General features: G+C 46.0%; 1 protein-coding gene across 1 annotated transcript; it reads right to left on the bottom strand.

Annotated features, from left to right (window-relative positions):
- Positions 1 to 3122: 3122 nt before the first annotated feature.
- Positions 3123 to 14939, bottom strand: LOC121086123 (elastase-1-like). The gene is made up of 9 exons (XM_040589372.1): positions 14936 to 14939; positions 12179 to 12270; positions 11925 to 12030; positions 11013 to 11136; positions 10316 to 10452; positions 10026 to 10171; positions 8408 to 8557; positions 3709 to 3846; positions 3123 to 3239 (listed from the first exon to the last, which is right to left on the bottom strand). Exons 1-9 carry the CDS (start codon positions 14937 to 14939, stop codon positions 3123 to 3125), a joined length of 1014 nt encoding a protein of 337 aa, XP_040445306.1.
- Between the last annotated feature and the right edge of the window lie 9902 nt (positions 14940 to 24841).

The raw sequence follows: 24841 nt of genomic DNA, 5'->3' as shown, positions 1-24841 counted from the left end.
GCATCACCATGACCCTGCACCCCAGGGGAAAAGCAGGGAAAATACATTTGGTCCTGGCAACAGCAGGGAAATAACAAGAGGGTGAGGATGTGAGCCAGGCCATGGTGCAGAGGAAAAGCTGAATAAAACCCAAAAACCTAGATGGGGAGATGCGCACCTATCCCACAGGCTTGCGTCTGGCGGCGTGGGCGTAAATCATAACCACCGGCATTGACCTGAAAGCAAGGGATATTGGCCCAGGAATGCCATTGTCTAGTTTTCCATCGGGAATCCATTTTTAAAGGTTAGCATCTGCCCCCAGAGCAAAGAAGCTTAATTAATTAAACAAACTATTCATTACAAATTAGTTGCTGGGCTATAAAAGCAGTGATACTGAAAAAATGCCTGTCCGTGGCGGTTCTGCAGCGCATGGTGGTGCCCGGCCCCAGTTTCCCCACCCAGAAGGATGGGTTTGCTTGTGTTAATTTTTTTCTTTTATGGGCTTTATGCCTATAATTCCCTCTCACATTCATTGTTTTCTGATTGGGAGGGGAAAAGCCTCCAGCATATGGCTCCAGCTGCCACACCGAGGGGTTTTCGGCTCATGGTGGTGGCTTTGCACCGTGCCCCTGCAAAGGGCATCGTGGCCAGGGGATCTGCCACCCCCCAGAACAGAACAGAACAGTCCTGAGGTGCCGCATCCCATCAACCAGCCTCTGGCACCAGCATCTCCACAGGGAAGGGGCAGTTTATCCCAGCTTCTTTGTGCCTGGAGGAGTTCATGTGTGCGCTGAAGGGCGAGGCAGAAGCCCTGGAGGAGTTTCCCTGGCTGGTTGGGGACTGTCCCTCTGCAAGGCGATGCTGTGGAAGCCATGGCCCCTCGGCTTGCACAGGGCTGCCTCTGAAAAGGGATGAAGCCAGGTGCCACCCTGCATTTGCTCCCTGCCCTCGGCAGGGCTGAGGCCAGCCGACCTGCCACACGCACCGGGACGGACGTGACACAGCGCTGGGACGCACGCGGTGCTCCTTCCCATCCCTGGGAATCGGGGATTCATTGACCCCCATTAAACCCATCTGTGCACTCCCCACCTCGCTCAGGGCTTCGTCGTCCCCTCCATTTCCATTTTCATTTTTTCCTCCACCCCGCCATCCCGTACGCCTTGCTCGTAACACCCAGCGGCACAGAATTACTCATCGCCTGCTTTCGTTTCATTTTTAGGTGCCGCCATGCGCTGAAGCGTGTGCGTAGCCACCAGACTAGAAAGCACTTCTCTCCGGGTGGCGGAGCAGCCTCCGGAAAAGGGATGAGTCAGTCGATGACCCAGGGCTGGCGGGGACAGGGACGGGCTGCGACGCCAGGCGAGGCTCCTGCAGACCTGGCGCCACACGGGAATGAGACACCCGAGGAATTTTCTCGGCAGGAACAGCTATAAAATGATGGGTAGGATGGACTTTATCTCCAGCACGGAAAAAAAACCCACAAACAAACCCAACAAAAAAAACAACCAAAACAGCCCAGGAGCTCCAAGACAAGGCAAGGGCAGGGGTGCTGGCTCTGCAGCAGCGGGGGCATTTCCACAGGGGCAGACCCTGCATCCCAAGGGCTTGTGTCTGCTTTGGAGGCAGGAGCACTGGGAAAAAATACCTTTTCTCATTGCTGGTCTGGCTGATAGAAGAAAAAGACAGGTTTGCACTGCATGGCTAAGCAGCATGGCACTGCAGGGGGTAAGGCTGCCCCTTCTGCGAAGGCAATAAAAGCATCCCAGGTGATGCCTCTGCATCCCTGCTGGCTTTGAGACCTTTGTCACTGTAACCGGCACGTTCCCCACCCATGCACGTGTGTTTTGCACAGAATTGGGCAGAAGTCTGCAGGTGTTGAGGTTTTAATTCAGACCTAGAGATCTGCGTGACTTTCCTGTAAAAAGGCACGGCAGGATCGGCTTTTGTTGGCACATGGCCCATTTGAGTTTTAATCTATCAATGATACAGGATGAGGGAAAAAACAAAAATTCAACTGTTAGTCCTTAATGCTGTTCAGCATCACAGAAATCCTCATTGCACTGTAAGGAAATGTCCTTTCCAGCTAATCACCCCAAGCTTTACACCAAAATAAAAGCAGTTTGATTTTTGCACTGTGTGAGGGTCCTCTGTGGTCATCACCTCTGGAGGAGCTGTGAGTCCTCAGCATCGGGGGAAGTGGGTGATGCTAAATGAGCTGGATAAACGTAAGCATTCTGGCTTCAGTGTTTTCCCTGCATAAACGAGCAAAAATTCCTGTTTTGCCAGAGCTCTGGCTGAAGTGAGACTTTAGGTAAGCAGCTAACAGAAAGAACTAAGTTTTCTCCTTCACAGCTAGGACCGTGAGGAGTTTTCAGTGCTGCTTAGCCCACGTTTCCATCAGCTTGTTTTATACCTCTCAGCCCACTGCTGCATGAACGGCACCATTGCCATCTACTGGGCAGCTGCCCTCTTCTCCCAGCCTCCCAGCTAGCCAAATTGCTCTTGGGCTACGCTTGGCCTCTGTGTGGGATCAGAGACACGATGTACCCCCTTGAGATATCATATTAAAAAAAATAAAATAAAATAAGGTTTAAATCACCTGCTCAGGTCTGGAGGAGGGGGTATGTCCTGTGGCTTGGCTGTGTTTCCACGCCTAGCTGGGCACGCACATCCACAGCTGGGGGAAACCATCTCCAAAAAAGTAAATGCTCAAAAAAAACCCCATGGATGCATCTACATTTTGGCCAGGTAAGCTGAATAAGGGACCAAAATGCCTGCGGCTGGGCATGCCCTAACTCCTTCACATCGGTAGGTGCATGACACCCACCAAAGGGGGAATATCTGCAGCTGAAATATTTTTGCATGACCATGAAGGCTGCGAAGACTCAGATCACTCCAGCTGGGGAAGCTGAAAGACTCGAGACGGCCTGAGGACTCAGTTCCCTGGGGACTGCATGAGCCACACACCAGGGTAAAACATTACAGGAGAACCCTGCCACCAGGATGAATAAAATGAAAAAGATGTCCCTCCAAAGTAAACCTGCTCTACTGAAATACCCTGAGTAGGAAACGTATCTATTACACTTGTAAATAAATACTTGGCTACTACTTCGCATTAAATAGAGATGAGAACCTAACGGTGCTTAAGTGTTTTTCATAGTCAAAGCATCCCAAAGTGCTTGCTGGTGGTGAGGGCTGGATAGCTGCCAGGAGGCAAGGTGCTGGTTGTAGTCATACTCCCAAAGACCCATCATTTTTGCCTGCAAGTGAGCGAGAGAACAAGTGGGTGTAGGAGTGGCACAATTTCAAGTAGAGGTTTTTTTGGAGTTATTCTGATAAAGGATAGCGGCTCCAGGGTAGGATTTGGTTGAGGAGATATCTATAACCAGAACATCTCTATTCAGCTGTGGTGTGGTTGAGGGCCCCATGCTTATCCCTCTGTGTGACTTTAGAGCTGCCCGGCTCTGTTGTGTATTGGGCCAGCTGAGATGCTCAAGAGTATGAAGACATCCTCATGGGGCCATGGTGGAGATGACAAGGGACCTCAGGATTGCTGTGCTCCTTTGACACCAAAGGATGAGGTGGGATGTCCTCAGACTTCCCTAATGGCACTGACCACTGTATTTGATCCCTGCACCCCCAAGCTGTGCTTCACAGCATCTACACCCTTACCTCCCCAAGTAGCTTAAGGTGGTGTAGCCAGTCCTATGCCTCAGCAAAGCACCCTACATCTGGTGGGACCAGCCCCAGGAGATGTCTCCTGTTGCCATGGTTGTCTCCTTTTCCTGCTCCCCATAAAGACGTGGGGAGCATCAGCTTTCGAAAATCTAGTTCATTCCCTGGTTGAGCTGCATCCTCATCACCTGGCTTTGGAGAAAAGGATGGGGACATTACATATGAGCATTATAGTACTGTGCCCAGCCAGGTTTTCCCAATACCATCAGATATTACATTGCTGTGACACTTAGTATCTTCACACGGTAAAACCTGTGCGAGGCCTTGCATTTTCCACCGGCTTCCCAACGTGTGCTCCTGGGATCACAGCTTTGCCTGGCAGCGCTGGGGAACAAGTAGCTCTAGCAAGGCTCTTGGCTAGTGAAAGGTAAATGAGGCACAGGAGAAGCACATGCACCGTGTGTGGTGCTGCCAGGCTATCTCTTCCCTCTTATCCTACGCAATAAATCACGGCTGAGCAGCACAAGCTGTTCCTGTCATCGAAACGCAGAAAGAAACACTCCTCTTGGCACCAGGGATGTGATAATGACCCTGAATTAGAGCTGGATGCCTCCAGCACCTGATTCTCCTGCTCCTGTGAGTGCAGGCTGTTTCTCTCCCCTGCTGCTGCAGGACCAGGTCCAGGTCTTGCTCACGTGGAGGAGGGTTTTAAAGCAGCAATGTCCAGCCTGGCTTTCGGAACAGCTTGTGACAAGATGTTTCAAGCACCTGATGACTACGGCTGCCCCGTGGAGACCAGGGACAGTTGCACGGTTGTGGGCAGAAGCAAGGACAGCCCATCACTGCTGTCACTTCAGAGGATGAGGAGGGGATAGGGGATGGCTGTGGGGTTTTGGGCTGTGGCAAGGCACATGTACACTCATTAAATGGCTGATACAGGCTGGGGAGGGCTTTTGGCCCAGGGAGCAGCAACATCCCCCACGGATCCCAGCTCTGCTCAGCCCAGGCCAGGGATAGAGGCAATGAGAATTTGGGCCCCTGTGTGACATCCCCAAACCTCCCCATGGTCCATGCACTGAACACACCGAGTTGGACCCCCAACTCAGGCATCAGGCACTGCAAAACCACCAGGCAGTCTAAGACTTCTCAGCATCTGAACGATTTTTGGAAGTGGTTTGAGGCGCTCCCTTTAAAAATCCCATTTCCCAAAGCCTTTGATCTGTGTCTTTTTAATTCTTTCTGAAACTCAAAGGGAAAAGCTTGAATATAGTCAGGGCAAGATCTCAGATGCCAGTGTGCTCCTGTCACTTGGCTGCTAAGTGTCTTACAAGGGACATTGCTAACAGACACGTGCTCTTTCAGAAGTCAAATATTTGAACTGGGTATAGCAGCAGCCATCACACGTGCTGCCTTAAAAGGAGCAGGAATGATTCAGTAATATTATGGGGCAGGAAAGCTGAGATTCAGGGATTTTTTAACTTGTCAGAAGAGGAGAATTGCCAAAATACTGAGCACCCAGGACATGCTGCCAAGTGCAGCCCAATAAAGCAGTGAGCCAAAAACGCAGCTGGGACTCTGCTCCTTCACAAGCCTCACAGAAAGCGCTGCTGGTTTCGTTTGCCCTTGCCGTAATAAGGAAGATTTATCTGTTTGCAAATCGGACCTGTGGGTAACGGCAGCGAAAAGCAGGTCCTGGGTGTCGCTGCTTATCGGTGTGTCCGCACGCAAACGCGAAGGACAGTGCAAGGCTGTGTACATGCCATTTTATCATTGCAGCCTACAAAACTCCTTTATCAGTCGGTGATAACCCTATCGGGTATTCCTCCGGTTTGCCAATGCCCTCTAGTGGCTTTGGGAGAGAAGGAATGTGCATTTCCCCCTCACCCCCCCCCCCCAAAAAAAAAAAAAAAAAACCCAAAAAAAAAACAACAACCAAAAAATACTGTATGCCCTAGGTTCGTGCAGGCTTTGGGAGAGATGGGACATGGGTAGTTTAAAATGGAAAAAGAGCTAAATCAAAATCCTCCTTTCGTAAATGCTCATCTCATACACAGCAAAGGGATGAGAGGGAAGGTCGTGGGATTCCCCGTGTATTCCTAGGGGATGTTTTTGTAGCTCATCACAGGACTAATCTTGCTTTATTGTGCACATATATGTCTCTCTCCCTCCTTGCCACCCTTTACCGACCCTGCTGTGGGTCTAATAAGAGCGTGGCTTTTATTTCAGAACGTTACACGCTGCAGAAGAAGCAAACTGCAAACAAGCAATTCAAGCCCTCAGCCTAACTGTCCTGCTAGGAATCTATTTCACGGCCCTCCAAGCCATAGAATGCTATGAAGCCCAGTTTGCCCAGCTGGCTGGAGCATGGGCCCCTGCATGCCTAACAGCGCAGGGGATTGTTTTACACGGAATTTATTGCTTCCTCGCTAGAAAAACACCCTCCAGAAACGCTCTTTTTTAATGCACTTAGTCTTAGAAAATGAATTGAAAAAGTAACTGTCCTGCACAGGGTGAATTTAAGAAGAAGTTAGATGAATTGTGCTTTCTGTGGGTTGAGTTTGCCAGTACACTTGAGGCAGATGCCTTCTGTATGAGCAGCACTGTGCTGAAGCTGTTTAGGAACATAAAGAGAACCCAGTTCTGTAAGCAAAACCACTGCTGGGTGCTATTAGAATAGAATAAATTTAGAATAGAATAAATTAGACTAGAATAAATTTGAAGAGGAGAGGAGAGGAGAGGAGAGGAGAGGAGAGGAGAGGAGAGGAGAGGAGAGGAGAGGAGAGGAGAGGAGAGGAGAGGAGAGGAGAGGAGAGGAGAGGAGAGGAGAGGAGAGGAGAGGAGAGGAGAGGAGAGGAGAGGAGAGGAGAGGAGAGGAGAGGAGAGGAGAGGAGAGGAGAGGAGAATAGTTTGAAGGGACCTACAATGATCATCTAGTCCAACTACCTGACCACTTCAGGGCTACCCAAAAATTAAAGTATGTTAAGGGCATTTTCCAAATGCCTTTTAAACACTGACAGGTTTGGGGCATCAACCGCCTCTCCAGGAAGCCTGTTCCAGTGTCTGACCACCCTCTTGGTAATGAAATGCTTCCTCATGTCCAGTCTGAACCTCCCCTGGTGCAGCTTCGAACCATTCCCGTGTGTCCTGTCCCTGGATCCCAGGGAGAAGAGCTTAGCACCTCCATCTCCACTTCTCCTTACTCCAAAGGAGACAAGTCCTTAGCCACTCCTCATAGGACATGCCCTCCAGCCCTTTCACCAGCTTTGTTGCCCTCCTCTGGACATATCAAGGACCTGAGCATCCTTCTTAAGCGGTGGGGCCCAGAGGAGCACACGGCGCTCAGTGTGCACACAGCAGGATAACTACCTCTTTCGACCGGCTGGTTCTGCTGGGTTTGATACACCCCAGGGTGCAGGTTGTCCTGCCTTCCCCGGCACACCGCTGGCTCCTGCTGAACCTGCTGCCGGCCAGCACCCCCAGATCCCTCTCTGTAGAGCTGCTTTCCAGCCACTCCCAGTTTTCACTTGTGCCTTTCACACCATTGCTCTGCTTCCACCAACCTGCAAGCACCGAGCTGACCACCTTCGCTGTTGGTGGAGTTATCCTTAAGGAATCCCTCAGCAAGAAAACTCCATCATGGTAGTTTTCTGCAGGGTGGTTTTGGTGCCAAAATGACAGCCCTGAGGAGCCATGTTCGCTGCCCACAGCCCAACCATGAGCCAAGGACACCGTCATCGGCTTATATTGTCACGACAGGCTGTGGCATTTGCTGGAGCCTCCTGCCCTGCTGACCAGGTCTGAGCCAGTGCCGAAGGCTGAGCACACACAGCAACCGGCCACTGGCTGCAATCACCAACACTTTATTGCACTCTTAGCCAGACCTGGCTATTCATACCCCGAAGAGGTATAGAAGGGATGAGCAGAGGGTTAATGAGCAGAGATACTTTGTTCTAGCTCTTCTCATATTCATGCACCAGTTGGTCCTTCTCTAGAAACCCCCGTTACTCTTTATAGTCTGGAAAACAAACAAGAGGTGGGTTCAGTAGAGCCAGAATAATGCAAGTCTCCATCCCATGTAAGTGCTCTGCAGAAGGGCTTCTTCCCAGCCGGGCCAGGGGACTGCTCTAACAGCCTGTTCCCACCCAGAAAGGTTTATGGGCCGTAGTAGCCTTCCTCTTCCTTGCATTGTGACTTAAAATACCTCTCCCCACCTTTCTTTCCAACTGGTGCCACAGTTTACAGCGGCATTTCCACAAAACCATCCCCTGTGCCTGGGAAACAGCTGCTCCTGGTGCCAGACATTGTATCTGGGAGCAAAGAGCTCGTTGCTGGTTCCCAAATGTAAAGCTGAGAGTGCACAGCGTGGCTCTGCAGGACTTGCACTTGTAGAGATGCTTTGTGTTTGCTGCATTTCCCATTCACCGGCCAGCTAATTCCTTCAGTGGTTTCCTGCAGTAAGGTTTTCTCTGGGTGAACAGCAATGATAATTTTTTGGACACAGAGCCCAGCTCCCACCTGGCTTGAATTTTGTCTGTGGTCCTCAGCAGAGCATTTGAGCTTCAAGGCAGCAGCTCCTTCCTTACAGTTGTTTGACTACACCAAAAGTAGCACCAAATATCCTGGTTTTCGACCTCCCCAGATCTCCCAGCTCAGCCTCTGATGGTCTAATAAATGAAAGACTCCGATCCCTCTGGCACTCCCTTGCCTTGATGGGAGATGCATCAAGTTACCTCACAGGCATTAAGCAACTTACGCTGTGGATCCAGTCCACGTAGGCTGACACACGTGTGAAGACTGTTGGCTTCTTGTAGGTGTTACAGTAAGGAACTAGCCCAAAGCTGACAACCCCATGGACTTGCCAGTGATTGTCTTTGAAGCAGCTGAGAGGGCCCCCGGAGTCCCCCTGATCAGAGGATGGAGAGAAACATACTAAGTCAAATTATCTAAGCAATTGAGGAATGACTGGATAGGATTAAGGAGCACTAGTTAGTTAAAGCACTGTCCTGAACATGAAAATAAAAGTTTGTGCTGCTTTCTTTTGCAAAGGGCTGACTGTTCCCCAGCAGCATGGGAGCAGAGACCACCCAGCACCTTCCAGGATGCTGCAAAGGTCAGACCCATCGTTTGTACTCTCAGTTTACATGCCTGTACACACACACTTATACACACATACACCACCAACCCCCATCCCCACCCCAGGAAGGACTGAAACCCTAATTTTCTACCACCATTTTAAATATAGCAAGTGTAAGCAAATGGTCCTGGGCACGTTGCATCACATGCAGTCCTTCCCAGCAAGGGCCACCTGCACAGCATCTCTGTTAAACTATCAGTGCACTCTCCAGCTACAGGTAGGAGGGAAATGCTGCTCTGTTTGTTCTTGCAAACAAGCATATTCAAAGGGTCCCGGGAAGTTAAGGTGGTAAAAAAGAAAGCAACTTGAATTAAAATATATGAGAAGATAAAGGCTCTCGCTGGGCTCAGAACCAGGTTTGTATAACAAGGTTCTGCCATAACTAAACCACACCAAACCCTACACTATGTATCTATAGAGCTGTAATTATACTATACCTATAATTGTACTATACCTATAATTGTATAACCTGTTTTATTTCTATACATTTCTGTATTATAATCATATATTTACATAATCAATTATGTTATGTACTTGTCCATTACTTTTTAAGGGCTCTGGTTGGTTTCTTTCACCAGAAGCCACCCCTGTAGCAAAGGGAATACAGGCAGAGATAACAGGTATACCCTGCCTCCACCTGGCAAACCTCCTTGCCTTGATGCTGGGGCCACCTGGAGCCCCTGGGATAAAGGGGACCTCACAGCATCTTCCTTTTCCACCTAACCTGGGCCAGGCGGTGCAGCTGGGGGTAGCCACAACTTGCAGCAACATCAGCTGTCCTTGTAAGCAGAGTGGCTGGGGTGCAGAAAGGTGACAAGCAGGGGGGAGCACTGCAACATGACCACAGCGTTGGAGGAGTGGCAAGACTTCTCCACAGCTTCACCCTTTGGGTAAGAGCAGAGGGGACTGCCAAAGCCTCAACCTAGTCCCCAGGACCTGGTCAATGGGACACGCTGCTGGAATAAAGGGCAAATCTCCCCTCCAAAATCAGAGGGGAGAGATGCAGCCTGAGGGTTTGGAGGTTTTCTCTCTGCTGGCTGCTCTGTAGGGAGGTGGAGGAATGTGAAGCAGTCTGGTCTAGAAGACATTCAGCAGAAAGCAGCAAAGGGGCCAGGATTTGCAGGAGAGCTTTTGCCGGTGGAGAAATGGCAAACCCAGGCCCCAACTGCAGGAACAGCAAGGTCAGATAGGAAGGAAAGAGGGGAGCCTAAAAATCCCCTGATACAATAGATCTTACACTGCATCCAGACTTCACGCCGTCTCCACCTGCACAGATCATGGTGACTTTTACTTGAGATCCCCACCAGTCATCCTGGGAACAGATCTGACGGTCCACCACCGGCATCATCACCTCCTGCAGTCTGTCTGCGCTGTCACCGTTCGCTAGCACAGAAAGGGTAAGATTTGGGTCCGGGAGCTCCAGCAGCTGAGGAGGGAAGCTCGCACCCTGCCTCGTGCAGCCTCACCTGCGTGGTTGTCCCTCTGAAACCAGGAGGGATGCTCAGCGCTCCTCCTTCCCTTACTTACCGCTAACCACGCCCCATCCGGTAAGGTAGCAGGGATAGTCATTGGGCAACGTTTCTCCTTCAGGCGGCAGCAGTGCCAGCTCAACGAACCCATTGTCATAGGCAGAAGACTCGAGGTGCAGCAGGGCAATGTCATAGCTGAAACGGGGTACAGGTAAAAGACTCTTCACTGAAAATCCTGCTTTAGCCACAGACCAGACGTCCTCACTCACATTTCGTCACAGGTCTCTAGTCTGTGGCATGATGATAGACAAGCACCTTGCAAACATCACTGAATAATCCTTATAGCTACCACAAAACCATGAGATTTTTGTTATCGATTGAGAGAGAAGAGGCCACGGTACAGACCGATAAAGGGCTAACACCCCCCAGAAACCTCCCACTCCTTCGGAGGCACCCAATCCCAGAGTGAATTGCAGCGGACCCTGGGCGGACAGGCATGCCTTTGAGGGGGAATTTAGAGCAGTTCCTTTGCATTTCCTTGATGGCTTCCCTCCATCAGATGCACACAGTGGTGTGACTGCTGGCAAGCCCCCGAATCTGCTGTACATCCTTGATCCATCCGTGAGGCCAATCTTTCCCCCATCTTGGGACAAAACAGGACTGAGGTCACCCACACAGATGTAACACCTCCAAGAGAGGAGGTCATTTGGGTCCTAAGTACCATTCAACCATCTGACAATATCCAAAATAATTACCCATTGGCAATGTTATTGGGATTCCAGCCTTCATGAATGAAGGCTCTTTCCACACCAATGTAGTACTCAGTGCCATCCTCCTCCACGAGACTGTGCTCACCCAGAGCCACTCGGTAGCTTGAGCCTTCTGGCCTGAAAATGAATCACAGAATAATCAATGTAAAAACTACTCCCCACCGCTAGCTTGGCAGTGTAATTCCTGCGCCACTGAGACCTTCCACCAATGTAATCATCTCTAAAGCACCTTCCACCGGAGGATTTTCCATGGGCTGTAGCTAAACGGGCTTAGGAATTAGGCAAATGCCGCCTGCAGTTTGCTGGCAAAGCAAGTGAAGGTGCAGCATCAGCTACTACAGTGCGGAGATTGGCCTTGAACGAGAATGTTCATTTTTCATCATTGCATGCCTGAACCGGAGTGTGAAGGATCAGCTTGTTACACTTCATTGTAAGTACATTCACTAAAGGCATGAGTAATTAAAGAGGCGTGTTTGCTTATCGGTGTCACGCTGTACCATCTGGGTGGTGCATGTTAGATATGCTGCAGAGCAAACTGTACAACACGGACCGTCAGCTGGGGACATGCCTTTTGTGCGGTCTTGCCATCTCTGTGCAGCTTTCTCAGGGTGCAAACCCATCCGAAATGCTCACATTCATGCAAATGCACCTCCTCTTATGCAAATCAGCAATCAGCTTGATTTCCACTCCCAGGAAACCAGCAAACAACATGTAAAACCAAGGCTAAAGCAAACACGAGTTTTCCAGTTCCCTTGATGAAGTGTGCAGCGAGATGTCCAACAGCACAAGGAACATCACCAGCAGGGAGTTCAGAGGATGAGGAGGGTCTGGCTCCCATCTGCAGCAAGAACGAGGGGCTGAACAGGAGTTTTAATGCTTTTTATCCTACTCACATGCTGAGGCAATGGGCTGCAGTCATCACCCAGTTGCTGCTGATAAGGGTTCCACCACAAATGTGCGAGTAGTACCCCGGGTAGTCAGGATAGGCAATCTGAAGTGATACCTGGATCAAACAACAACACGTGTTACACCCAAGCGATGCCATGCCTCCCTGGAGATGGGGTGTGTGGCTTGGGACAGCGCAAGCTGTCATTTTCTCACTGTTTTTTTCAAGTCTAATGCTTTTTTCAAGCATAAGACACCAACATTACCTGCCACTTCCAGATGTTTCGCGGGGCCTCATGGCCTCCGATTACTCTCCCATCCTTCTGTTCATCCCTCAGGGGACTTCCAGAGATTGCCCCTAGCCACACAGACAAAAGGAGTGCAGTTTGTCATGTGGATTCCCAAAGAGCATCAGCCATCCCAGGTTACCACCAGCCACAAACCGGTGCGGCACAGGACCAGGACCACCAGCTAAGCCAGCCTGGCAGATCAAGCGCTTTGAGACTGGAACGTGGTGACACTGTGATCCCTCTCCAGCCCAGAGGCTGTCTTTAAAGCCTCCACGGTTGAAAAATGCCACCAACAGGCTTCAAGACACAAAGCTCTCCCACAGACTGACTTGTTTCCCATAGCCCCTACCACCCCACCCTAACAGCAGGTGGCTGGGCACCCACCTAAATCCCCTTTCTTTTGGGGTGTAGGCTTCCCCTCCCTCCGAGAACTACCAGATCTTTCTCATGGAGATCTTGTTCCCGTAATAGAGAAAACTCCTTCCAGCCAAAATAATTATGTCCACATTAGGTTTTGCACTAGCCCAGTAACTGCAGAGAAAAAAATGATCTGCTTTAATCTGCAGCAGTTAGAGGCCGAGAGGTTCACCCTTTCCCAGCTCAGATATTTTAATTGCAACTTACCCAGGCAGCTAAGAACAACCAGAAAATGAAGCATGTCTAATGAAGTGGTAGTATTTTTTTTTCCCAATAAAAAGTCTTTTTATACTAAAATATCTGATAAGAAGCTGTGTCTAAATTCGTGATTCATACAAGTTATCTATACTCATAACTCATTAAACTGATAAAAAATGTTCAACATGTTGGAAAAGAGGGGGAGCAGCAAACTGTTCAAGGTAGAGCCCAAGGTTACACAAACACCCCCACACTGCAGAGTTCCCACTGGGCTATGAAGTAGAAAAAAACACCTTATAAATTTGGAGCGCTCTCAGACCGAATCCAAACCAAGGCAGTGCAAACCCAGGCTCAAGAAGCCGACACTTCAGACCAGCAATTGTTGATGCACGTGTTGCATTCCCTTGTAAGAAATCCACCTGTCAGCCCAGCTGCCTGCCATGCCACACAACATGGACTGATCTTTGCAAATGAGATAAAAAGAGCAATAGCAAACAGGGAGAAGTGTAGCACTAAAAGTGGTTCAGCCTTGGCTGGACGTGTTAATCTGACCTTAGCTGGAGATGCTGATCCTTTTTTAGGATACTTTTCTGCTCCCTCCTCCCTACTGAATGAGTGTTCCTCTGCCTGCCCCAAAATGCTGGCTCTCAGTGACAGGAGGGGACGTAGGAGCTGGGCTATGGGCAAGGGGGATGCTGCAGCTGGAAGAAACCTGGGCTATCTCTGAGGAATGGGAAAGGTCCTGTAATCACAGAATGGTTGAGGTTGGAGGTCTGGAGGACATCTGGTCCAGCCCCTGTGCTCAGGCAGAGCCAGTAAGAGCTGGTTGCCCAGGACCATGTCCAGACAGCTTAAGAGTATCTCCAAGGATAGACACCCCACAGCCTCCCTGGACAACCTGCACCAGCGCACGGTCATCCTCACAGTAGAAAAGTGTTTTCTGATGTCCAGAGGGAACCATCTGGATTTTAGTTTGTGCCCCTGGCCACTGGTCCTGTCGTTGGGCAATCCTGATAAGTGCTTGAATCTACATCCTCCCTTCAGGTATTTATGCACATTGATGAGATCCTCCCTGACCTTTCCCTTCTCCAGGCTGGACAGTCCCATCTCTCTCAGGCTTTCCTCATGGCAGACATGATCGGTCCCTTCATCATCTTTGCGTCTCTCTGCTGGACTTTCTCCAGTATGTCCATGTCTTGTACTGGGGAACCCAGAACTCCAGTGTTGACTTCTCCAGTACTGAGTAGAGGGAAATGGTCACATCCCTCGACCTGCTGGCCATGCTTTGCCTAATGCAGCCCAGGCCACTATTCTTTGTAACAAGGGCACACTGCTGGCCCATGTCCGACTTGGTGTCTACCAGGACCCCTAGGTCCTTTTCTGCCAGGATGCCTTCCAGCAGCTTGGGACAGGCAGCAGGTAGGGGAGGCACCAGGAGATATTACCAGGACCTGCATCCCATCGTTGACCGTGGCCTTGATGTAGCACTTCAGAAGAAAATGTGGAGGCCTTTCTAATGGATAACTTTCTTCTGGGGTGAAGTATGTTTTGCTTTTTTAAAGCCCCATTAACTGCAGTCCCTTAACCATTTTACACTTGTGGAGCATCATTATTTATATCCCTTTAACGGTTTAAGGCATCTATCCATATATAAGCATAGCAGATGCATAAGTTCTTCAGTTAAATGTAAAATGCAGCCCTGCTTTAGATGTCCAGTGAGGAAGAAAACCAGAAATGCCCATAGCTGGTGGAAACTTGGAGACTTGTTTCCACAATCAGGGGAAATCCCCTTGGGAGACACAGGCCATCAACGGGAGGGAAGCAAAGCTCGCCTTGAACGTCAACTGCAGCCAGTGACCAGGTGTCAAGTAGAAAAGGAAGAGTTAAGGAAACGAAATGGAGAAGACAGCAAGGGTCATCCAATCCTCAAGCCCATCATCCCCAAGCCAGAGCCATTCCAAGATTTCTCACAAGTGTAGGCAAAAGTGAATTTCTGTGCTCCAGGTCTTTACTGGTAAACAAAATGGGACATCTTTCACACCACAAAGCCAACTCACGTGGCCTTCTTTGTGTCCACATGGCCAAACTCTTTTATGCTCTAGACCAGAAAGGTCTCACCCATGCTCTCGCCCACACTAGCTTTCCAAACCATGCATAAAGCTGCGATGGGGAGCATGGAGTGGTACAAACCAGTCTTAGGGTAGACCGTACTGACATCTAACTGTACAGAAAAAGCAGGACAATGTCTGGGTTGGTGCTCTGGCATCCTTTAGTTAGCTGCTGCTCTAGCATTTCTCAGTTAATTAGTGATCTAGTACTGCTCAGTTAATTAGAATATAGCTTTTTGGTCCTTGTTCTCAGAGCATCCACATTAAATATTTGATGACAGCAGCATTTTCTGGATGAGTAGACCGTTTTAGGAGTGATGGGAAGGATAAGGCAGGTTGTGAGGGATAGGATAGATGGTGGGGAAAGATTCCCGGACTGTACAAGTAAATAAGGAGATTTGGATGCACTTGATGAGATCCATTGGGAGCTGCTGAGCACAAAGTCATCTTTTATGGAGGCCCTAAAGCACAAACTGACTTCCAGACATCAGGAGGGTTTACTGTGTATGTTTACTGTGCAGCTTTATGTCTGCTCTGCTCTTACATGCCTTTCCTAAGCATCTGCTATCAGCAGTTGTCACTAAGCCATTGGCTAGATGGATCTTTGGCATTACACAGTTCAGCCCTACATGTATCTTTATTTATTGACTATGTCTCCAGAAACAAAAGCCTCAGATTTATTTTTGCAGTGCAAATGCCAAGGTTCCCTTTCTTCTGTATAGCAGCAATTCAACATGACATATCTATTCAGAATAATATTAAGCACAGTTAAGCATGTGCTAATGTAAAGCACATGCTTCTCTTCTTAACAGAGATGGTTTTAAATGTATTAAGTAAGACTAGAGAAGATTCCTTCCAATGCACACAGAGTATTTCATTATTTTTTCTCTACACTTCTCTTTCATACCTGAGTTTGAGTTGTTTCACATGGTAGTAAACCCATAAATATTCCCAGCTTCTCAACATTTGGCAACAAGGTAGGACAACGTGAGCGGAAACCCTTCTGTTATATACGTAAAAAAGGTCTATGGACAGACTATTCTGAAAACACTGACAAAACCTTGATCTAACATACAGTTCTTAATAAACAGACCACAGTGACCTTAATCATCAATATGTGAGGATAAAGGGACAAATGAGTTCACTCTTTCTCCCTTTTTTTATTGCTATAGGATGAAGCCCTTATTTCAGTGTGAGTACTATTGAGCTGTAAAGAGATAAGCGTGATATGAAGTGGCTAATTTGTCAGACCACTCCATTTATCTCTATCTGGAAGCCTATCTTTGAAGGTTCATCTAACATACATCCAACTCAAAAGAAATTCTTAGGAAGAAGGAAACATAAAACCAGTAAGTGAGAAAACTTCATATTTCAGCACTGGAAATGTAAAATGACATAATGCAATGACAATTTACTTACTTTAGTGATAAAAATACTTATGAAGTTTAAGCTTGGTGTTACAAAATACACTTAACCTATATTTACTGATGTTTCACGTGATGATGTTTGACAGAAAGTGCAAGTGACTCAGTAACACTAGAGTTGGTACGCACTGTGATGTACACATACATGAAAAATGCTACTTGATACATTTATTAGGCAGCTGAGGTTCAGGCAAGGTATAATGCACACAGAAAGTCTACACTGAAAGTGATTTTTAAGGAAGTTTGATAAACAGACTGTTGAGGGCATGTGGAATGTGACAGCGTCTGCTTCATTAAAGTTGTAAGATCAAGAACGTTTTTCATTCAGAGGATATAACAGGTAAAAGGGAAAGCGATAAACAAAACAGAGGCACAAACCTGACAGACAAGAGATAACTAAGATGGTGATGAGGACCAAAAGTCTCCAGACTGCAAGTGATGGGCCACTGAGGAACTACAGGCTGAGCTCTGGAGAGAGCTATCCTGGACAGTGGTACTGATAAGAAGGGAAAAAGAAGATGAAATTGAGGATTTGGGGTATTCAAGAGGGCTGTGCAGGACAAGCCAGCTGGTCTAGCTGGCAAGTAGGAGATCATACAGCCGGTACAAGGGCCCAGTGTAATCCCAGGTCCTGGAGGCAGCTGGAGATGGCAGGTCTTATAATGTCCTTAATGTGGACCACTGCATATGGCAGTCTTACTGGCTTTATTTAAAACCTTTCTGTACCATCCAGGCAGGCAAAATTGATAAATACAATTTACTGTCACTTTGGGGTTCTTTCAGCCTGACAAAACAATGTAAGTGGTTGCAAGAGAGAGGATCTGAAACTCACTGTCTTGTAAATTAAATCATCTTTAAAATTCAGCTATGATGAATGCAATGTCCCCTGTTGGTGAACCTAAAGCTCCCCCTTGCTGAGCACACACAGACTGTAGTGTTCATGCCTGAGTCAGCTCATTCATTCCTTAAACAGTTGTCTTCCTATGTGACTCTTCAAAAAAAGGAAAACTTCGGTTTTATGTCAATTAAAAAGTCTAAAATACGTATTTAGTCAACTTATTATTATTTATTTCTAGTGTTTAATGACATCTCTAATAGCTAAACATTTTGTAGGAAGGTCTTATATTTAGGGTTTGATTGCTGCTTGTGCCTTTTAAAAATCTTTTTGAGTCTTTGGACAACTTGGAGAAAGCATCAAAACCTAGTTAAAAAAATGACAGTTAAGAAAGTAAAACTTATTTTTCTTGTGATGTAATTCAAAGTTTTTTTAATGACTTACATCATGACAAACTTCCACCTCCTCCACACATCTCCTATCCTTTGGATAACTGAGAGCAAGTTTGAAACCTTCAAGAGACGCAGAAAAAATAGTTGTTTACCACCTGTACACATTGAGGTTAATCTCATATTAAACCAGCACTTTGGAGCTGATACCACAACAGATTTAGAGTTAAAATAGAATACCCCAGAAAACATTCAGATAATGAACATGCGACCTGCACTACACTTTCTTTCTACCTGGACTTTTTAATTGGATTAATGCTAATGTTGAGTTAGGAAATCTCCCAGAAAAAGAGCTTCAAGGAAAAAAAATTTACTAAGTAATAAGGTCTTATGCACCTTGGATCCCTAGCCAGTTTGCAAGTACCGGATACTTGGTGGGCTCACACTAGCCAGGGCTGGGAAACAAGGGCTAATGTTCACAGCCGTTGTGCTCCTGGAAAAGGAGCCTGTCATGTCACCGTGCCTCTCAGAGCCCAGATGCTGGCACAGGTCCTGGGGACCACGCAGCACTGCTTCAGTCCAGGGGTTATTTGGAGAGTAAACCAGGACATAAGGATCAATGACCTGGGAGATGAGCAACAACAACTAACACCCCACATTTTTCTGATTCTTCAACATCTGACAACATCCAGTTTACTTTTGCTAACTGTTTTAGTTGAATCTCTGGCCTTGGTGGTCTGATATAATTATTACATGAGCATGGGTCATTGTCAAAACGATCTCAATTTTTTCCTTCTAAGAAAACATAAATCACATTAATTATAGCCATCTCCCTTCATATGTTAGTGATTGTATCGTGTTTTGCACTGTCATATGACAAAAAGGTAATGCAAAACCGACAGGTTGTTAACAGATTGTGGAGTAAACCTCAGTACTGCCACTTGTAGTAAACACCCAATACAGCATTAAAAACCACTGAATATATACGTACACTTTTTTTATCCTGCACTGGAATTCCTATGGACAGGTTCCTAGGACCTCATAATATAGAGGAATTTATATATGAAATCTTTACAATAGGGCAACATATTAATGACAAACTAGGTGGAATATATGAATCAAAAGTCCTTACAATCAAAACACCTGTAAAAGGTTTTCAGCTTGCCTGAAAATTGAGCACAGAAGATACAAAAGGAAAACCATCTCCCGTGTGAAAGGCAAAGACACGACTTCCAGGAATACCCTTTTCCTTCTGGGTGCAGTCCCATTTCCTCAGTGCAGGGTGAAGTATTTGGATGATTCAACTCTTAATTATTCAAACCACTGCTAATCAAATCAAGGTCAAAGGGCTCCTTTAAGTAGCAAAACATGTTACCTGCTTTAATATGAATGCGTCATGATTGATGATTAGTTTTGAGCATTCATATAGCTCTATTAAAATCATTAAGTATGCATATTCATGCAGGGGAAGCATGTAATTAAATACTTTGCTGACTCAGGACCAGAGTGTTCAGCTAATTGTTGTTTCGCACTATTTCCCAATATTGATTTGTCTATATTGTAAATCTTGGGAAAGGAGAAAAACATCAATAGTTCAAATTATTTACGCACAACAGAACTGAAAGAGTAAATCTTGATAAATAATGTCCTATTTATTTACTTCAAACAGCATAATAGCTTGATCTTGCCTCCAGATTCTGTGGAACATCCAGTACATAATTCAATCTTGTTTCAGTTGTTTAAGTAACTATGGGACTAGAAAGCAGTTTACAGAAATCCAGTTTTCATAACTCTTAAGAGTTATGGCCGTGATTTTCGACAAGTAAAGAGACAAGTAAAAAAAAATTAGCCTATGAAGTTTTAGAAATACTGGTATTCCTAATTCCTCTGAAATCAATGGAAAAGTTTAGTATTAATGACATCAGGATCTCACCCAGTGTGTTTACTGAAAGAGTTCGCTTTGACCTTAAGTAAAGAGGAAAAAGTACAAAATAAACAGCCTACATTCTGTCTCTTTTAATCCTTACTCAACATGGAAAAAAGTAGTAAACACGTTCATACATAAGTATTCTAATATGGTTATTAATTTAATTTTAAAGCTTTTAGTTTAAAGTTAAGAAAATGTTATTCATTGAGGAGGAAAAAACAGGTAAAAAAGCAAAGCAGGAGTCTACTAGCAAATTGTGAGAGGAAAGAATGTGCATGAGAAGATCTAAAAAACTTTTTACCTGTCTTTTTTGCCATTTCTACAAGTACACTGAGACTTTTTTCTACATTGTGTATGCCTGTAGTAGCCATTACACAGTATTTCTGTAATGTCTTTAGCTGATTTGGGCCCTCTTGCAAACAAGGACAAAACTCCTTTAGCAATTTTTCTCCTGTTCTTACACCCTGTTGTGCCACTTCTAAATTACTGTCACATTACATTCTATATGGTATTTCCTAGTTTCTCAAATAGTGACTAATATAAAGCAATATGTATCTTTGTCTATAAATTCTCACTACCCCGTATGTAAACAGAGTGGTCATGCATTTGTTTTTCTAAATATCTCATAAATCACAGTTGCTCAGACTAGAAATTAAACTGCTACTATTCGTATACCTCTTCTACAGCTAATTTCATCCTACTCCAGGTCTTGCAAGCATGGATGTTTCTGGAAGTGCTACATTTTCCTTTATTTTTAAAATGAAAATACATTAAAAAAAGAATGGTGAGATATTAATATTCTATACCTGTTGCTAATTGTGTTGTCAATATGTACACTTATGCTTTTCCTGTATGTATATTCACACACTAAAGACTGACAATTTTTTATGTCAGTAGTATGCACAGGGGATACGTACAACATACTCTCCTCTGTTTTCCCTCCCTTCTTCTTTCTCGTGTCATTCATGCTGGTATAAAAAGAAAGGCACACACCCTACAATGCCTGATTCTCTCAATGGCCGAATTTCTGGAAAAATACTTGTGGCTTCAAAGCAAGAAATGTAGGAATATACATACAAAAACGTATCTCAAAAAACAGAATTTCAGCCAGTTTGAGGAAACTCAGCATAAAGAGCAGCAAAAGGCTGAGCATCTCCACTGGTGGATGTCGAGGTGGTGGCTAAGAGTTCAAAACTGCTTGGTGGAGATGCCCATCCAGATTAGCTTCAGTCAACCGTTTTTGCAGTGCTGGATACTTCAGCCAAACTGACAAAACATCTGAGTGGACAGCAGTTGAAGAACATGTGAATTTGGATGCACAGCGAAGCAATTTTTGGACTGAGGATCAGAATTTCTCTTGTTGAGAAGCTGCAGGTGCGGCTTCATCCAGAAGGACAACCACCACCACCACCATTAAACAGGGATGGCAGAGCCTGGGATGGCAAGTCTGGCCTGAATCAAGTACGAGAAGATCTGGAAGGCAGGGAAGGGCTCTTGGACTCATTGGATACCCTCAAACCAGAAGAAGGTCCTTGGCCAAACTAGGATCAGCTGAATCTCTGCCGGCAAACCCCTCTTGGCAAGGCTCTTGAGTGCACCAGCAGGTGCTGCAGTCCTGTCCTCACCCCGCCTGGGTGTTCAGCTGCCTGTGTTCAGGGTCAGCTCTGATATAGTGGAGCTGCAACCTTGGATCAGACTTCTGTGGAAACCACTACATTGTGAGGAAATGCTAAATGAGAGGAAAAGAAACAACTCAGAAACCTCATCTGGGGCCATACCTCATGCTCAGGCCCTTGCTCTTGGTCCTTGCTTGAGCTCTTGGCAAGTCACTTACCAATAACTTGATGCTAAATGCTTGCTGGTAAAGAAGATGAGAACCTTGCGGTACCTTATTCATTGATATTATAGCAGTGATATTAACTGTTACTATATGTGGGCGATGGATCTTCACGTCAGGCTTTGGGATATTCCCAAGCATGACAAACTGAGCTTTCAGATCACTGGGATGAACCTCCCAACCAGACAAGGAGGCAACCGTGACTGTTGACTAGGGTAGCAATGATAATTTGAGAGGCATTCTGATATATCCTTCTCCACAGTTGCCATTGATAAGAAAACCATGGATTTTCTACAGAAGTGGCATCGTCATGCTGATCAACTGATCAAGTGACCAGGAGAGCAGGTACACTGACCAGCTTCGTGCTCTGCACCTTCCATATCACTGATCCCAAGTCAAAGCCCAAGTCAAAGCCAGAACTCCGGAGGTTTAGTTGGTTCCAAGGGAACTTTCCTACATTTATCTTCAGACCACAAGCTCCTTCTACACAGAGAACTAAATTACACCAGAGCTAAAGGCTTGGCATTTGCTTCTGCTGTCTATACTGTGGAATTGTTTGCACAATTCCTGGTGTAGCTTTGCCCCACACCAGCCACCACAGTCTCAAAAAAACCCCCACACTTTGTCACATTTTAGTGCATAATATGGCCAGGAACGATTCCAATAGGCAATTGGGCTGCACAGACTCTGGTTTAGAGATGAAAGAGTTTAATCACATGAACATGAGACGTGTCTTGCCAGTTGGACTCAGGAATAAAGAATGTGCACCACCCGTTTGATTTACTAATAGACTCAGAATGAATTTTTTTTGTTCTCCAAAACTCTGTCCAGATGCCTCCTTTGCAAGCCTGCTGCTGATGCAAAGTGAAGCAATTAATCTTTTCACCCTCAGGTTTGTGACAAGCAATATCAACTTTTTGATCAGCCTGGACCCTACAAAGCACTAGAGCTTTCTACTGGATGCAGTTCTGACCCATGGTGAAGAAACATCATTCAACCAGACTGAGACAAGAAGGTGATTCTAAGGCAGATTACCAATGACAAATTTTAATAATAGTTTCTGAATTGCTCTGTTCCAGTTCCTCAAATCCTCAGTGGTTTCCCAGTCTCCTCTACTCTTTAATACCAGCAAATAGCTATTAGGAACCTTGCTCTTGATCTCATTTTGAAATGGGTTTTGGTATTTCCAAGTAAGATGTTCACCTGCAGCAGAAGCAGGTTCTAATTGGAATCTCCTTTCTGCCCTGAGAAATTCCAAGAAAAGGACTGCAGGAGAACAGAGGCTTGAACTGAACTGTGTGACTTCAGGATATGATGCTGAACATCTACTTGTCTGGAGTAACAGACCCGACTGCTTCTCATTGAGCATGTGCTGATGTAGGAAGATGGGAACAGAAAGAGAAGATGGCTTTCATATCTTGAACCAGAATTCAACATGCTTGTTTTGGTGCTAAAGGCTGCACCAGGGTCCTCCAGAAGAAAGCACAGCACTACTGTCAGTACTGCCAGCTTCTAACAGGTTCATGCTGTTCTTGAAGAGTTTGCAGGGACTGAAGGTGAGAGAACACTGTGAGCTTTGAAGGAGCTGAAGTAACCAGTACATCGTTCCCTCCCTGGAGAATAATGGGGTGACTCGTTGGAAGCGGTGAATCAAATCAGTCTTTTGCAGAGTGCAACAGCTTGGTTTCAGCATGGAAAAAGGACTCTAGAAAAGGGTGCTGGACTTGGCAAATGAACGAAAATGCACAGGAAAACCTCAAGACAGCAGCCAAGCTACTTTACAGACATGTCTACAAGTAGAAGTCTCGGATTTGATAGAAACGAAGCATTGCTCAGGAATGTAGTCTTAACCCAAACAATGGAAGGAACGGCTAAGCTCACCAGAGCAGAAAAATCACTTCCATAAGTTATAAACAGTCTGTCAGAGAAGTTGTGGTCGTGTGGCACGTGAAGAGCCAAGGTCCAAGGGGATTTAGACAAATCTGAACCATACCATTGATAGCTCTCTGGCCCCAGTCCCTGTCCTTTCTAGCTTTGGTACGTTACCTCAGAGCTGGATTAGATTGTCCCATGTGCCTGTTTGAAAAGACCAGAGGGCAATCAATTGTCTCAGTATGAAGTTTCCATATTTATCTACATAAAGCACCATGAAAACGAAAAGTCTTTTTAGAAAAAGGGAAGTTTGAAATATTTGCAGTAAGCATATATCTGTATACAAACTTATAAACACCAAGGGTATGAATGTTTTCAGGTAGATATTTATCTCATAATCTATTGAGAGATGTACAGGTTTTCTCATACATATGCCATCTTTCCATCTATAGCTTCACAGTTCTAAAAGTTTTACAGAACATGTGTTTGCCAGTTCTGATGCACAGATTAATGCAAAATCAACCCATTAAAATGAAGAGAAATCAGGCACCAACCACGCAAACTCTGCCAAGGAAGACAAAGTTAGCCCTGGAGGAGAATGGGTTTGTTTGCTTTCCTCCATGTACCACAACTCTTGCACTGAATCATGACTGCTTAAGTACCCAGTTTCTGCTTATATTCTTAGCCAGGGAGTGCTTCTGCAATTAATGAAGTACTTCTGTTTGGCTACTGAATGAATCTAAACCCTGTCGATAGTATGGGTTGCTGGAAACCTGCCAAGTCAAACCTCTCTCAGGGACACAGGTGCCTACATTTCTCCACTCTTCTACCTTAAACCTCAAAGCTGATGCTTTCACTCTCACCCTGAAATCCTAGCAAAACCGTGAGCTCTGCTAAATGCACAACGTTCCCTTTGTGAAACAAAGAGCAAGAGAATAGATGGGTCGTGCCAGATGTTAACCAGGTCGTTTAACGCAATTCACAAAGATACACCTGTACTATGGTGATGATGATAAATAACAGAGGGAAGAGCAATATTGATAAAGAACAGCATTTCCTTTAACGATGGCGCTCTGGAAGGAACCCCCTCAAGCAGCTGGCAAGGGTAATTTCTTAGAGCAGCATCCAGCATTAGGGTATTGGCTCACGCCCTATCCAGCTATAGGCACACACAGAGTTCAAAGCTGATGATCAGGCGAGCTCCATCAGCTGCGCCAAGGGTAACGGTACATGTACAGCAAAGCTGCTCTAACAGGTTGTTGCAATAAAAAAGTGACTTGTTATCACTCTGTTCCTGGCAACAAGGTCCTCCCTTGCCTTGAGCTCTGGAACTTTTCCTCTCCCATAGTAAAATGGTTTGATTCAATAACCCAGGGAAAATATATTCATATTTTTGCTCATTATTTCTCTGTCATTTTAGAATGCTGAATCAGGCAGGTACACAATTGAATGATTTTTGGAGCAAAGAGGCAGGTGAGACCATGTGGCACGAAGCAAGGCAGGAGGAAGAGCAGGACCTTCCCATTCCAGCACAGCAAGTTCTTCAGGGACTTGAATTTGTACCACGTAGTTAGACATCCATGTTCACAGGTAAAAAAAAATTGCACATCCACACAATGTACATCTACATAA

This window comes from Falco naumanni, chromosome 4 (genome assembly GCF_017639655.2).
Source record: "Falco naumanni isolate bFalNau1 chromosome 4, bFalNau1.pat, whole genome shotgun sequence".
Taxonomy (NCBI): domain Eukaryota; kingdom Metazoa; phylum Chordata; class Aves; order Falconiformes; family Falconidae; genus Falco; species Falco naumanni.
This window is presented reverse-complemented; position numbering and strand designations above follow the sequence as displayed.